Raw genomic sequence first — 12,488 nt, forward strand, 5'->3', positions numbered from 1 at the left:
TGCCTACACACCTAACAAAAAGGTTCCATAAATTTGTCTGTCAAGAGTCCCTATGCACATGTGTGTCTTGAATTCTGACAAAGTCACCGTGTCTTTGCCGCTACACCTTTTCCAGTCCCTGTGTCTCTATTGCTCACCCTTTCCTATAAGAGAAATATATGCCTTTTTTATATGTGAAAAATGACCTGGGAAAAACAGGTATAATTCTAATTAGAAAAACAGAATACTTCTAATAGTCTAAGGTAGAAATTAAAGTGTATGACCCAAATAATGTAAACGCATTACATACTGCAGCTGTCATTTTCATTGATGGTGCTGTGCTCAGTCCTGTTGGACTCTTTGGAACCCTGTGGACTGTAGCCTGCCAGGCTCCTCTGTCCATGGGGTTTCCCAGGAAAGAATACTGGAGCAGATTACCATTTCCTCCTCCAGGGGATCTTCCCAATCCAGGGATCAAACCCATGTCTCTTGCATCACCTGCATTGGCAGACAGGTTCTTTTAACACCGCGCTACCTGGGAAGCCCCTGTCATTTTCATCACAAGTCTGTAAACACCAGATGTAGATGCCACAGAGCTTCTAAGTGTTAATGTAGGAAGTTACCAGGTTTTCTACTCAGTTATTTTGGTGACTACTGGTATTTAAATATTTTTATTTATCATTAGTAATCACCCTGTCCCTTTTCTTATTTATTTACATGTCATTCCCACCCCCACCCCCACCCCAAGTAATCTCCTGGTAAATAATCCACAGTGCTACCAGAGCTCCTCATAAATATGCAGTCAGAGAGTGTTTTTCCTATGTCTGTTTTGAGAACGATCAGTGATTTTTTTTTAACCCTTTCGCCTAATCCAGAAACTGGAATGTTAGTACTTAGGAGTCAGTGTGTTTGTCTTAGAATAAAAGTTTGTAAAGAAGCTGAACTTCATGTAGAGATTAGAGTCTCCATGTCTAGCTAGAAAATATTGCAATACATGAAGCTCTTAAATAGAGAGAGAAGGATCAAAGATGAGAGTAAGACTTGAAAGCTGGGAGCTGGAACGGTGCAGGAGGAACGGACAGGCTCAACTGGGCCCGTGAGGAGCGTGGACGGGAAGCTGGGCCCGAGGGGTCTGGGGGGCTGGAGAGGATTCGGTCCTCACTCAGCAGGAGTGAGATAGAGACGAGAGAGGGGCTGGGGGCTGGGGGCTGCCCCAGCCCGGGCAGAGCCCGCTCAGGTGGTCCAGCCTGCAGGGAGGTTGGTCCCGATGTGCCAGGCGTCACGTGTGCCCTGGCCCCTCACGCACGGGCGCTCTCAGCTCAGACACGCACAGGTGCCACTCAGAAGTGCTGAGAAGGGATGTGATGTGATTTCAGAGCTCACACCGTGCAATGTGGACTAATCCTCAGAACCGCTGACTCAGGGTAAGGGAGTTATTCTCCTTAAGGCGCGGCTTTGTGCTTTGCTTTGTGCAGTGTGTATGCTTCTCCGAAGTGTTTGAAGAGATGAAACTGTTTTTAAAGAAATTTTTTTTATTTTGATTGTGGGGGGAACTTTTCAAAATTTTCACATTGTCCTAGCAGAACGGAGGAGTGGGCCTGCATTGCCCTCCCGGGGGTGACACCCAGGCAGCCTCTCGAGGAGCCCAGGTGGCAGGTTGGGTGCGTGGCTGCTTCCTCCCACTCAGATGTGTCACCCACCCCAGTCCTGCGCCCACTGAGTATCCTCACTGTCCCTCCTTTCTGTCATCCATATTGTTTTAATCACAGCTCTCTTTCTAAAAATTTAGATTTCTTTCCATGAAAACTTGAGTTCTGACTTTCTCCACATTTTCAAGTTTGAATTTTAAACTCTCCTTTATCAACTTGGTTAGCATAATATGTTCTCCATGGTGTTGAACTAAATGGATTAATGAGCTATCTTAGACTTGTGGGGGTTTCTCTTATTTTTTTTCAGTTTTAGTACACTGTTTATTTGGAATCAGATAACCCATGGCCTATCCTAAAGCATCATGGAGTCATGGTTCTCCCATAGTAAGGTTTTTTTTTTTTTTTTTTTAAAGTCAGGCTGAAGCCAGGGGATGTCAGAGAAAAGCACAGAAGCAACAGCCCCTCAGTCCGAAGAAAGTTGGGCTTTGATTCCCTGACTGGGCCGCGTGCCGAGGAAACCAGGAGGCACAGAGCCGCTCTGTTTCCCCCTGCTCTCGTTTGCGTCCTGCCCGAGATGCCCACAGCATCATTATTGTATGAACGCCCTTCCCTTAAATCCTGGAGAGGAGAAAAAGGAATACCAAGTAGATGATGTCATGACGTTTCTGTGCACTCGATAATCTGTCCATGGAAAGCTTAGAGCCGAGATTTTTCTAATTTGTTTATGGATTTTATTCTTTACAGAATAACATTGAATTAATCTGGTTTTATTTCTGGGGGTCAAACTGGTATATTAACATACTTCATGAAAACCCAGGTCAGGGTCATGGGAAATGGGCAGATGGAAATCCCTCCTCTCCTTTTTCTTAATTCTCTGGAACCTGATAAGCCTGTCCTCACAAGAACAAGATAATAGCTGAAGTCACAGTTTGTAAATAGACCAACTGTGTCAGAAAAAAGTTTTAGGAGAAATAAGAATGACTAATTAATTCCAACCAATGAGTAGGTTATAAACTCTTGTATTGTTGACTTGCTCGTAACGCGGAATTCAGTATAGCCCTTAGGTCTGTGCTGACTTCCAGGGTCTCTTCTGTCCGTGAGGTGGGTCACCGTCTGCACGGTGTCCAAGGTTCTGCAGTACTTATTAGCCTCTGCTCCTAGTATGTGCAGAATTTGAAGTGTTTTAACATACAGGAGGGGGTCTAGTTTTGTAGTCTTCAGTTTAACATCTAGGTCTAGGGTTTATTTTGAGTTAAGGTTTCTATAAAGTGTGAGGTGGTGGAGGTTTATGTTATAAATCTGGTCATCTAGTGGTTCTTGGACTATCTATTGAAGAGAGTATCCTTTCTCTGTTGAGTTTCCTTTGCATTTTTGTCAAAAAATCAATTAAGCATATTTGCGCAGGTTTATTTCTGGACTCTTTAAAGTTCCATTGATTTATGTGTCTGTCCTTTTGCCAATACCACACCACCTTGGTTATTGTAGCCTTATAATACAGAAAGTCTTGAAGTCAGGTATATAAATCCTCCAGCTTGGTTCTGTTTCAAAATTGTTTTTAGCTATTCTTTTTCTTTTGCCTTTCCATGTAAATTTTAAGAGTCAGCATGATTCTTTTATAGTCAGATACCTATAAACAATCATGCTAGGGTTTTTATTGGAATTGCATTAATTCTGTAGACCAGTTTTGGGACAACTGAAATCTTTTTTTTTTTTTTTTCCACTGCCACCAACAGCACTGTGCAGTTTTATTAACCATTCAAGTACAGTAGCGTCTATAAGATCGGGACAGAATTGGGATTTTAAAGTGAGCAGATGTTCAGCATCTAACAATTTGAAAGAAGCCACTGCATACTCGTTTCACAGAAATGTTTTCATGGAGCCAATACAGTACTAGCCGTTAGCCCAGCACTCCAGGTGTACTCAAGTAGGAAAGACGCAACAAGAAACAGCTACATTAGAAAGACACTTTAGAAAAAGAGTAAAACACTTTTCGTTTCTCCCGCTTTAGCCCCTAAAACAACATCATACCATCTGGATCTACCTATACAGTCCTACATCAGCTTGTAGAATATTTGTCAGGAGGGCAAAAGTAAAATGACACTGGCCAGTGAGCCTTTGGATATTTAGGAAGGGGATGGGGAGGAAGCCAGTTCTCAGAGAAGTCGTCTTCAGTCTCCTCAGCAGGATCTTTGGGTCCTTTGTTCTTCCGCACTGCCGCAGTGTGCTTGTCCTCCTCTCGCAAACGCTCGGGTTTGGCAGCCACTTGCGCCTCGGTTCTCTTCGCGGGCTTCGGTTCTCTTCGCGGGCTTCCGGTTCTCTTCACCGGCTTCCGTCTTAGGGGTCAGCTTCTGTTCCGCCATTTTCTTGACGTCGTTCTCTTCTGTCGCTTTCTGAAGCTCTTCTTTCTCGTGCTCTCGTTTCTCAGCGAGTTGCTTCAAGACTTCAGCTTCATGGGACTTGCATTTTTCTTCTGCAGCTTCTAATCTCTTCTGAATTTCCTCCAGGGAAAGATCCTTCCCCTTAGGAGGGGAAAGGGGACATCCTGGGACAGATTCTTTTGGTCAAAGGCTGAGAATCAGCTCAAAAGCCTGGCCTGAGGCACGCTTCTCTGGTTCCTTCACCTCAGTACCAGAGGCAGCCATGGTGAAGAGAAGACAGGAGACCGGCAGCTACTCTACACGGTTCACTGGCAAGGAAAACCCTATTCAGTCAGTCCCAGCCGCCTGGCCACCCTCTGAGAATTGAAATCTTAGTATGTAGTGTTCCAGTGCAAGAACTTACATATGTCATATTTGATTTTCACATAGGGTTTTATATGTTTCAGCATACAGATTCTGCACATATTTTCCTAGATTAATGTGTAAGACTTTCATGGGGTGGATTCTATGGTAAAGGAAATAGAATGGAGTACAGAGATGGGGTGCAGTCCCAGGCCAGAGCACCCCGGAATCCCCTCTTCTGGCCTGAAGGTCAACAGTTTGGGAGCATAGACACTTCTCACAGGCTGTGTGCCTCTGGTTGATTTCCACAGCACTAGTTTTTGTGGCTTTTGTTCGGCTTTCTAGTTGCTTTTTAGGACTAGGATTCAGTTCAGTCGCTCAGTCATGGCTGACTCTTTGCAACCCCGTGAATCGCAGCACACAAGGCCTCCCTGTCTATCACCATCTCTTGGAGTTCACTCAAACTCACATCCATCGAGTCGGTGATGCCATCCAGCTGTCTCATCCTCTGTCGTCTGGTTCTCCTCCTGCCCCCAATCCCTCCCAGCATCAGCCTTTTCCAATGAGTCAACTCTTCACATGAGGTAGCCAAAGTACTGGAGTTTCAGCTTTAGCATCATTCCTTCCAAAGAACACCCAGGACTGATCTCCTTTAGGATGGACTGGTTGGATCTCCTTGCAGTCCAAGGGACTCTCAAGAGTCTTCTCCAACACCACAGTTCAAAAGCATCAATTCTTCGGTGCTCAGCCTTCTTCACAGTCCAACTCTCACATCCATACATGACCACTGGAAAAACCATAGCCTTGACTAGACAGACCTTTGTTGGCAAAGTAATGTCTCTGCTTTTGAATATGCTATCTAGGTTGGTCATAACTTTCCTTCCAAGGAGTAAGCGTCTTTTAATTTCATGGCTGCAGTCACCATCTGCAGTGATTTTGGAGCCCAAAAAGATAAAGTCTGACACTGTTTCCCCATCTATTTCCCATGAAGTGATGGGACCGGATGCCATGATCTTCGTTTTCTGAATGTTGAGCTTTAAGCCAACTTTTTCACTCTCCTCTTCCACTTTCATCAAGAGGCTTTTTAGTTCCTCTTCACTTTCTAGGATTGGCTATTGTCACACTCACCTATAGCCAGAATTTCCATCTCCAGAAACTTTTTAACTGATAGTGATTTTATTAGGCTTATAAAAATTTTGTGTTCACTTGATGTTTGGTATGTAAGGTTTGTTAAACTGATTTTCTACTTTTAAAACAGAAATATCACCCATTAAGCTCTTGTTTTATGATGGCCTTAAGTTCTGTGATAGCAGCTTTCATTATTGCATTCATGGAAAAATTGCATTTTCTATTTTTCATTTAAGTAGTTGAAAAAGCAAAACAGGGGAAAAAAACTAGTTTGTGTTACTTTTCATAATACTTAATTTAATTCTGTACATCTGAGATTATATTGTATTTAGATACATTTTTATAAATATAGAAATTTCACCTTCTTGATAAGAATTGCTTGTTAATTTCCATATTATCACCCCTTTCTTGCCTGTAAGGCTTCATATGATCATCCAGGCACTGGCATGTTAGTTTATAAGAAAGAGAAAGTTTTTCATATTGAGATAAAATTTGCTTTCGGATTCGTGGACTACCTTTCTTCTGGGCCTTTGAACATCCACTGTGTTGCTTGTTTTTAGGTTGTTGAAAAATTACCATGGTTTACCTTTTACCAAGTAACTCTCTGCCAGTAGCCATATGAACAGCCTTTCCACCTGGGTAACAGTGATTCCTCGTAGGCAGAGTCACACATCACTCTTGGCATGTCTCTTGCAGGTCGCTTTGAAGAAGAGTTTATCAAAATGCGCATGGAGCGGCTTCAGGCCTGGATGACCAGGATGTGCCGTCACCCAGTAATCTCAGAGAGTGAGGTCTTCCAGCAGTTTCTAAATTTCCGAGATGAGAAGGTAGGACATTTTATTATAATCTTAGGGGATATTGAGAATTGTCACATTCATACCAAAGAAGTTAAATCATGTTGATTAGTTGGCTGTTTCTAAGTAATAGTAAAGTAGTCACAGCATGTGAGCAAGGAGTTTTTCAGAATGGTTTTCTGCAAACCGGGAACCAGTTGGCCCTGTGAGGACCTGTGAGGGTGAGGGATGTGATAGGATGCGGGGCTTTTTCCTCAATGCTCTTAAATATAGGATGGACGCCAAGCTATGTAGGATATTTTCAGCATGAAGTTAGGGGAATAGTGTGAATGATTTCTTAGGATCATATCTTGACCTTACAGTGTAAATAGTGTAATGAAAAGTAGATTCATAAGTGAAGCTGCTTTCTCAAAGCCGCCTTGTTTGTCCAGACTGTTGTTGTCTGTCCAGGTCTGCCTCTGCCCCGTGGGCAGTCATTGTGTCTGCAGTCACTGTTCTCATTTGAAAATCAGGAAGAAACTGGCTGCTTGTCATCTCACTATTGTTGTCTGCTTTGGAAATAGCTGTGTATCACCTTAGTCTTCTATTGTATGCAATCATTTGTTTGGTCATGCTTAGTGTAATTATAGGTTAGAGATCATTCCATTTAAATATTTGAGGTCTTTTTGCATTTCAGAGTGAATGCTTACATGTCAAAATGTAATATATAGCAGTTAAAAAAACTATGTGGAATCCCCTCTAAATTGGTGCCTTAATGCTGTTGGTGCACAGGACTTTAACAAGGGCTTGTTTGATCTGTCTAGGATTCTGCTGAGGCAGCATGTCTAGAGAATTCCCTGACGGTTCACTGGTTAGACTCCACGCTCTTACTGCCGAGGGCCCGGGTTCAATTCCTCATTGGGGAACTGACATACCATCAGCTGTGTGACATGGCCCCCAAACCCCAAAACAAACAAGAAAACAGGAAGCATTTCTAAAGGTTGTGCTTTATGCAAATTATAGACTTTTTTTTTTATATATATATACAAGAGCAACAAGAAAGAACTTGGAGCCAGGGCACTTGGTTTTAGTCTGGGCTCTGCTTCTGACTACCTCCATGACCTTGACCGAAACATTAATTTCTTTGGGCCACAATTTCCTCACCTGCTAAATGACAGTATAAAACTAGAAAATTATTAAAAATTGTGATTCTCTGGGCAACAGTAGCTCATATAGATGGTTGGACATAGAAAACCCAAAAGAACCTACAGAAAAATGTAAGTATATATTAAAATCCATGAAACACTGCTGAGAGAAATAAAAAGAAGACCTTAATAAGTGTTCCAGCACTATGTTTTATGAATTGAAGAACTGAAAAGATGTCCTCCATAGAAAATTTAAGCTCCAAGAATAGCCAAGATACTCTTTAAAATGAAGATGAAATGGAGGAAAACTTTTCTGGATGTTGAGACTCATTATAAAGCTAAAATATTTTAAAAGCAGATCAGTAGAATAGAATGGGCCCTTGATTTATGACAAGAATGGGTCTGAGGATGGGGGGGATGGGCAGTCTTGTCTATCAGTGGTGCTGCATTGGATGGCATCTCCATTGGATGGCATCTTTGTTGGCTGGCATTTCCGTTGGATGGCATCTCTGGGAAAAATAAATGTGATCACTGCCTCACAACAGGCTGTTGATTTTGTTAGGTTTGATGTTGGTATTTTGGTAATGTTTTTGAGACATGGCCCTTATCTGTTAAAGATACATAGTAAAGTATTTATAGGTGAAATGGTATTATATCTGAGATTTCCGTTAAACAAGAAATAAAAGTAGGATGGAGGAGACCAGATAAAACAGGTTTGGTGAAAAGTTGATAATTTTTAAAGCTGGATCTATAGGGGTTTATTAAAATATTTTTCTTTCTACTTTTATCCAGTTGAAAGTTTCTACTGTATTGAATCTAAAAAAATTAATTTCTGATGGTTTACAAGTTTAAATGTGAAAGACAACACAATACAGCTTCTAAAAGGTAACAGGAGAAAATCTTCATACCCCTCGGGTAGGGAAGGATTTCTGAAATTAGACACATACAGGAAGAGACTGACAAATTTGACTACCCTGAAAAAAAGAACCTTGGTTTATCAGAAGTCATTAAAAAGAAAAAACAAGTCGAAGATATGAACGTTTATAGCCAAAAAAGGGCTGGATTTTAGAATATGGGAAAACCCATACAAATTGATAAGAAAGGTAAACCAGTAGACAAATGGGAGATTTGGTAATGTCCCTCACAAAGCTGGCTTAAAATTCAACATTCAGAAAACTAAGATCATGGCTTAGATGATGCATCTGGTCTTATCACTTCATGGCAAATAGATGGAGAAACAGTGGAAACAGTGACAGACTCTTGGGCTCCAAAATCACTGCAGATGGTGACTGCAGCCATGAAATTAAAAGATGCTTGCTCCTTGGAAGGAAAGCTGTGACAAACCTAGGAAGCATATTAAAAAGCAGAGACATTACTTTGCCTACAAAGGTCCATCTAGTCAAAGCTGTGGTTTTTCCAGTGGTCATGTATGGATGGGAGAACTGGACAATAGGAAAGGCAGAGCGCCGAAGAATTGATGCTTTCAAACTGTGGAGAAAACTCCTGAGAGTCCCTTGAACAGCAAGGAGATCAAACCAGTCAATCCTAAAGAAAAGCAACCCTGAATATTCACTGGAAGGACTGATGCTAAGGCTGAAACTACAATACTTTGACCACCTGATGTGAAGAGCCGACTCATTGGAAAAGCCCCTGATGCTGGAGGAGATTGAGGGCAAGAGGAGAGGGAAGGATAGGATGAGATGGTGGGATGGCATCACCAACCTGATGGACATGAGTTTGAGCAAGCTCTGGGAGTTGGTAATGGACAGGGAAGCCTGGTGTGCTGCAGTCAGTGGAGTCACAAAGAGTTAGACACAACTGAGCGACTGAACAACAACAACTCACAAAAGAAAATATCTGAATCATCAGTGAGTGTAAAGAAAAGCACTTAATCTTATGAGTAATAAGAAATGCAAATTAAAACCACAGTGAATAAACTTACCAGAAGGCTAAAATTAGAAAGACCAAGGATACTATGTGTCTTGTTGGTGAGAGAAGGAGCTTCTGAAACTCACACACTGCTGGTGGGTGTGAAAGCTGGTGAGACCAGTTTGGAAAACAGTTTGGCATTATCTACTTGAATAACTCTCCACGCCTGGTTATATCCCTACAGAAGTGCATGCACACGTGCACCAGGAGATGTGTACACGGTGGCTTTATCCTCACCAGGGCCACTGATGGCTGCCTGTAGTAGAGTGGGGTAAATAAACTGGGCAACAGTCACAGGAATATTATACAGCCATGAAATGAGGGAACTCCAGCTGTAACAACAGTGTGCATGTAACTTCTCAGCATAGGTTGAGCGACTAAGGCCAGACACAAAAGAATGCCAAGTGTTGGGTTCTTAGCTAGTTCACAGAAGTAGCAAAACCATGGTGTAGGGGTTTAGGTGGTGAAACTGTATGACATGAGGAACTGAAAACCATAAAAGAGTGGGTGGGTCATGGTTACCCCTGGAGGGGAGGGAAGGGGTAGTGACGGGGAAGGGATGAAAAGGGGGCTTCCGGAAGTCCAGCGCTCTCCTCTCTCTTGCCCTTGGAAGTAGTTACACAGGAATTCATTGTATGAGAATTTGTTGTACTGCATAGTTTTGCTTTGGGCACTTTTCTGTGTGTGTGTATATATATATATATAACTTGTAATAACTTTTTAATAGTTTATAATATTGGTTCCTATCTTATATTTAGAAAAGCTTTAATCTTTTCAAGAAAACAACCTACAATGTTGAGGTGCTTTGTCAGACTCCCAGGGTGTGTTTGTATGGGTGGGTGGGCCTCAGGAAAGGAGAAGTCCTGGCTCACCTCAGTCCGAAAGGATTTGGGCTCTTAAGGACTGTTTTGCACAGCGGCACCGTTCACACCGTTCACGTGCAGGATGGAGTTGGAGATGCAGGGGTGCAGAGGGAGACGGCATGGGCACTGCCTCCCGAAAGTTAGAAGGATAAAGACGGTCAGTGAGTCGACAATAGGACGGGATTTTGAAAGAGCTGTTTGGCTCCACTCCCCACTTTAACGTCATAATGTTCCTCTTTACAGGAATGGAAAACCGGGAAGAGGAAGGCTGAGAAAGATGAGCTGGTGGGAGTTATGATATTCTCCACCATGGAGCCAGAGGCACCTGACCTGGACTTAGTAGAAATGTAAGCGATCCTGCCAGCCTCCGCTGCTTCCCCAACCAAGCCTGCCTCCTCTGCTCGCAGGCCTTGGCCCGTCTGACCACACCTGGAATTCACATCATCAGACGAAAGGGTGTGAAATGAGTGGGGTTTGTAGTCAGAAGTTAAGGAGAACATTGCTTGTACTTGAAACACTGTCTTTCTAACCATAACATCAGTTAAAGTCCACTTCCTTTTTACCTTGAAGTCAGTGATTTCATAGTTGACACAGTGGTTAGTGGTTATTAACAATAAAGCGTGATGACACGGCATGGCACCGGGCCAGCAGACACCCACAGATCAGTCCACGGGCTAGAAATCTCTTTGAACATAGCCTTGAAGAGAGTCATCTCAGGCCTGTTTGTCCAGTGTTTTTTTAATCCCTTGTTTTTAATCTTGTCATCTTTTTAATGTGGGCTTGGTTGAAAGTCTGAAGTAGTTCCTTTTTTGTATAAAGACTCATAAGAGATCTTGTGTGTGTTCATAGTAATAATTTTAAGCAGCGTTTTTTCTTAATGTATAACCATTGCTTATGTTTTACCCAGTATATAGACAGTCTTCTAACTACACGGAGAGAAAATCAGTGTTAATATGTCGACTTAGGTCTGTGTTCTTCCAAACCCTGCTCTGTACACATGTATCCGAAGGGAAAATGGTTGTGTAAACAAAAGTGACCTCGCGTTATACAGTCTCTATTATAACCTCCTCTTTCATTTAAAAGTGTATTGTGATCATTTTTTTCAAGTCAGGAAAAGCTTTTTAATCCTGAAGGAACTGGCGTCTTCTGTATCACTTAGATGCTGTGTGTGTAGGTTTATTTTCTCTGACTCATTAAAGTATCTGTTGGAATGAGTGAACAACTACCGCTAGCACCCATGCTGTAGAGTCAGCAGCACCTACAGTGATTGAGCTTCACTCGGTAAGATATTCAAGAAACGAAGATTTTATTTACTTTAGAACAGTTTTTGTTAGCATTCCCAAGGAATTGGAGGGCGAAAGGAAGCAGAGTTAAAATGTAAGTGGCAGATGTTGAAGCAGTTCTTTCAAAACCTGAATCCAGCCGGTTTTTAAGACTAATTTAGTTACAGCGCAGTTGCTAGAATGCACGACATGGGTACCTGTGGTCAGGCTTGCTGTGAGCTCCCCTGACCACACTGGACTTTTCTCCTCTTACACCTCACACTGTCTGGACGTTGGGTAGTGAAGTCAGGGACACAACCTCCTCATGTTTTTGCCCCACAGAGAACAGAAGTGTGATGCTGTCGGCAAGTTCACCAAAGCCATGGATGACGGCGTGAAGGAGCTGCTGAACGTGGGGCAGGAGCACTGGAAGCGGTGCACAGGACGTAAGTGCCGTCCCTGGCGTCCCCCTGGGAACCAGCCCCCGCAGGCACAGACGTGCTCAGTGAGCCGGAGCGGCGTCACACCCACGGCACTCTGAGGAGCCTCAGTTCCCAACCCTTGTTTCAGCACAGAAAACTGGCTTGAGCAAAGCCAGTTCAAGAACCCCCGTAAAAAAGCATCACGTTCACTTAAATATTTCCAGTTATGCGAGGTTTGTCATCTATGGAAGAGTCATCCTTTCTGCCTGCAGAGAAAGTACCCGTGGTTATTTTTAATCTCAGGATCTTACTTTTTAATAGTCATCCCTTTAGTGAGTTGTGTTTGACTAAAGCTCTAATTTTAGGAAAGCCTGGTGGCGGGTGGTAGCAGAAAGCCCGGGGCCGGGGTCAGCCCCAAGCAGAAGTGCCGCTGTCCGCTCCGCTCTCTGCCTGCTGTGCTGCACCCTCCCTGCCCTCTGTCCACTGGACTGCTTTCCCGTATCCCTAGACCCGGGCCGCTCTGCCGTCCAGCAGCCAAGGAGAGAAGCACAGTCCAGGGTCAGCTGTGGTGGTCACGCCTTGGCTGCTTGTGTGAAGGGTGGCCGAATTGAGTACTTT

The 12,488-nt window shown here is 43.1% G+C and overlaps 1 protein-coding gene across 2 annotated transcripts in view; it reads left to right on the forward strand.

The window, feature by feature from the left end:
- SNX9 (sorting nexin 9) overlaps window positions 1–12,488 on the forward strand; it is a 90,278-nt gene that overhangs the window by 62,127 nt on the left and 15,663 nt on the right. For both annotated transcript variants that reach the window (XM_070376948.1, XM_070376949.1), the window contains 3 exons: window positions 6,173–6,303; window positions 10,430–10,533; window positions 11,791–11,894. In XM_070376948.1, coding sequence (XP_070233049.1) covers window positions 6,173–6,303; window positions 10,430–10,533; window positions 11,791–11,894 — 339 coding nt within the window. The remainder of the gene's footprint in view (window positions 1–6,172; window positions 6,304–10,429; window positions 10,534–11,790; window positions 11,895–12,488) is intronic.

This window comes from Bos mutus, chromosome 9, assembly GCF_027580195.1.
Source record: "Bos mutus isolate GX-2022 chromosome 9, NWIPB_WYAK_1.1, whole genome shotgun sequence".
NCBI lineage: Eukaryota > Metazoa > Chordata > Mammalia > Artiodactyla > Bovidae > Bos > Bos mutus.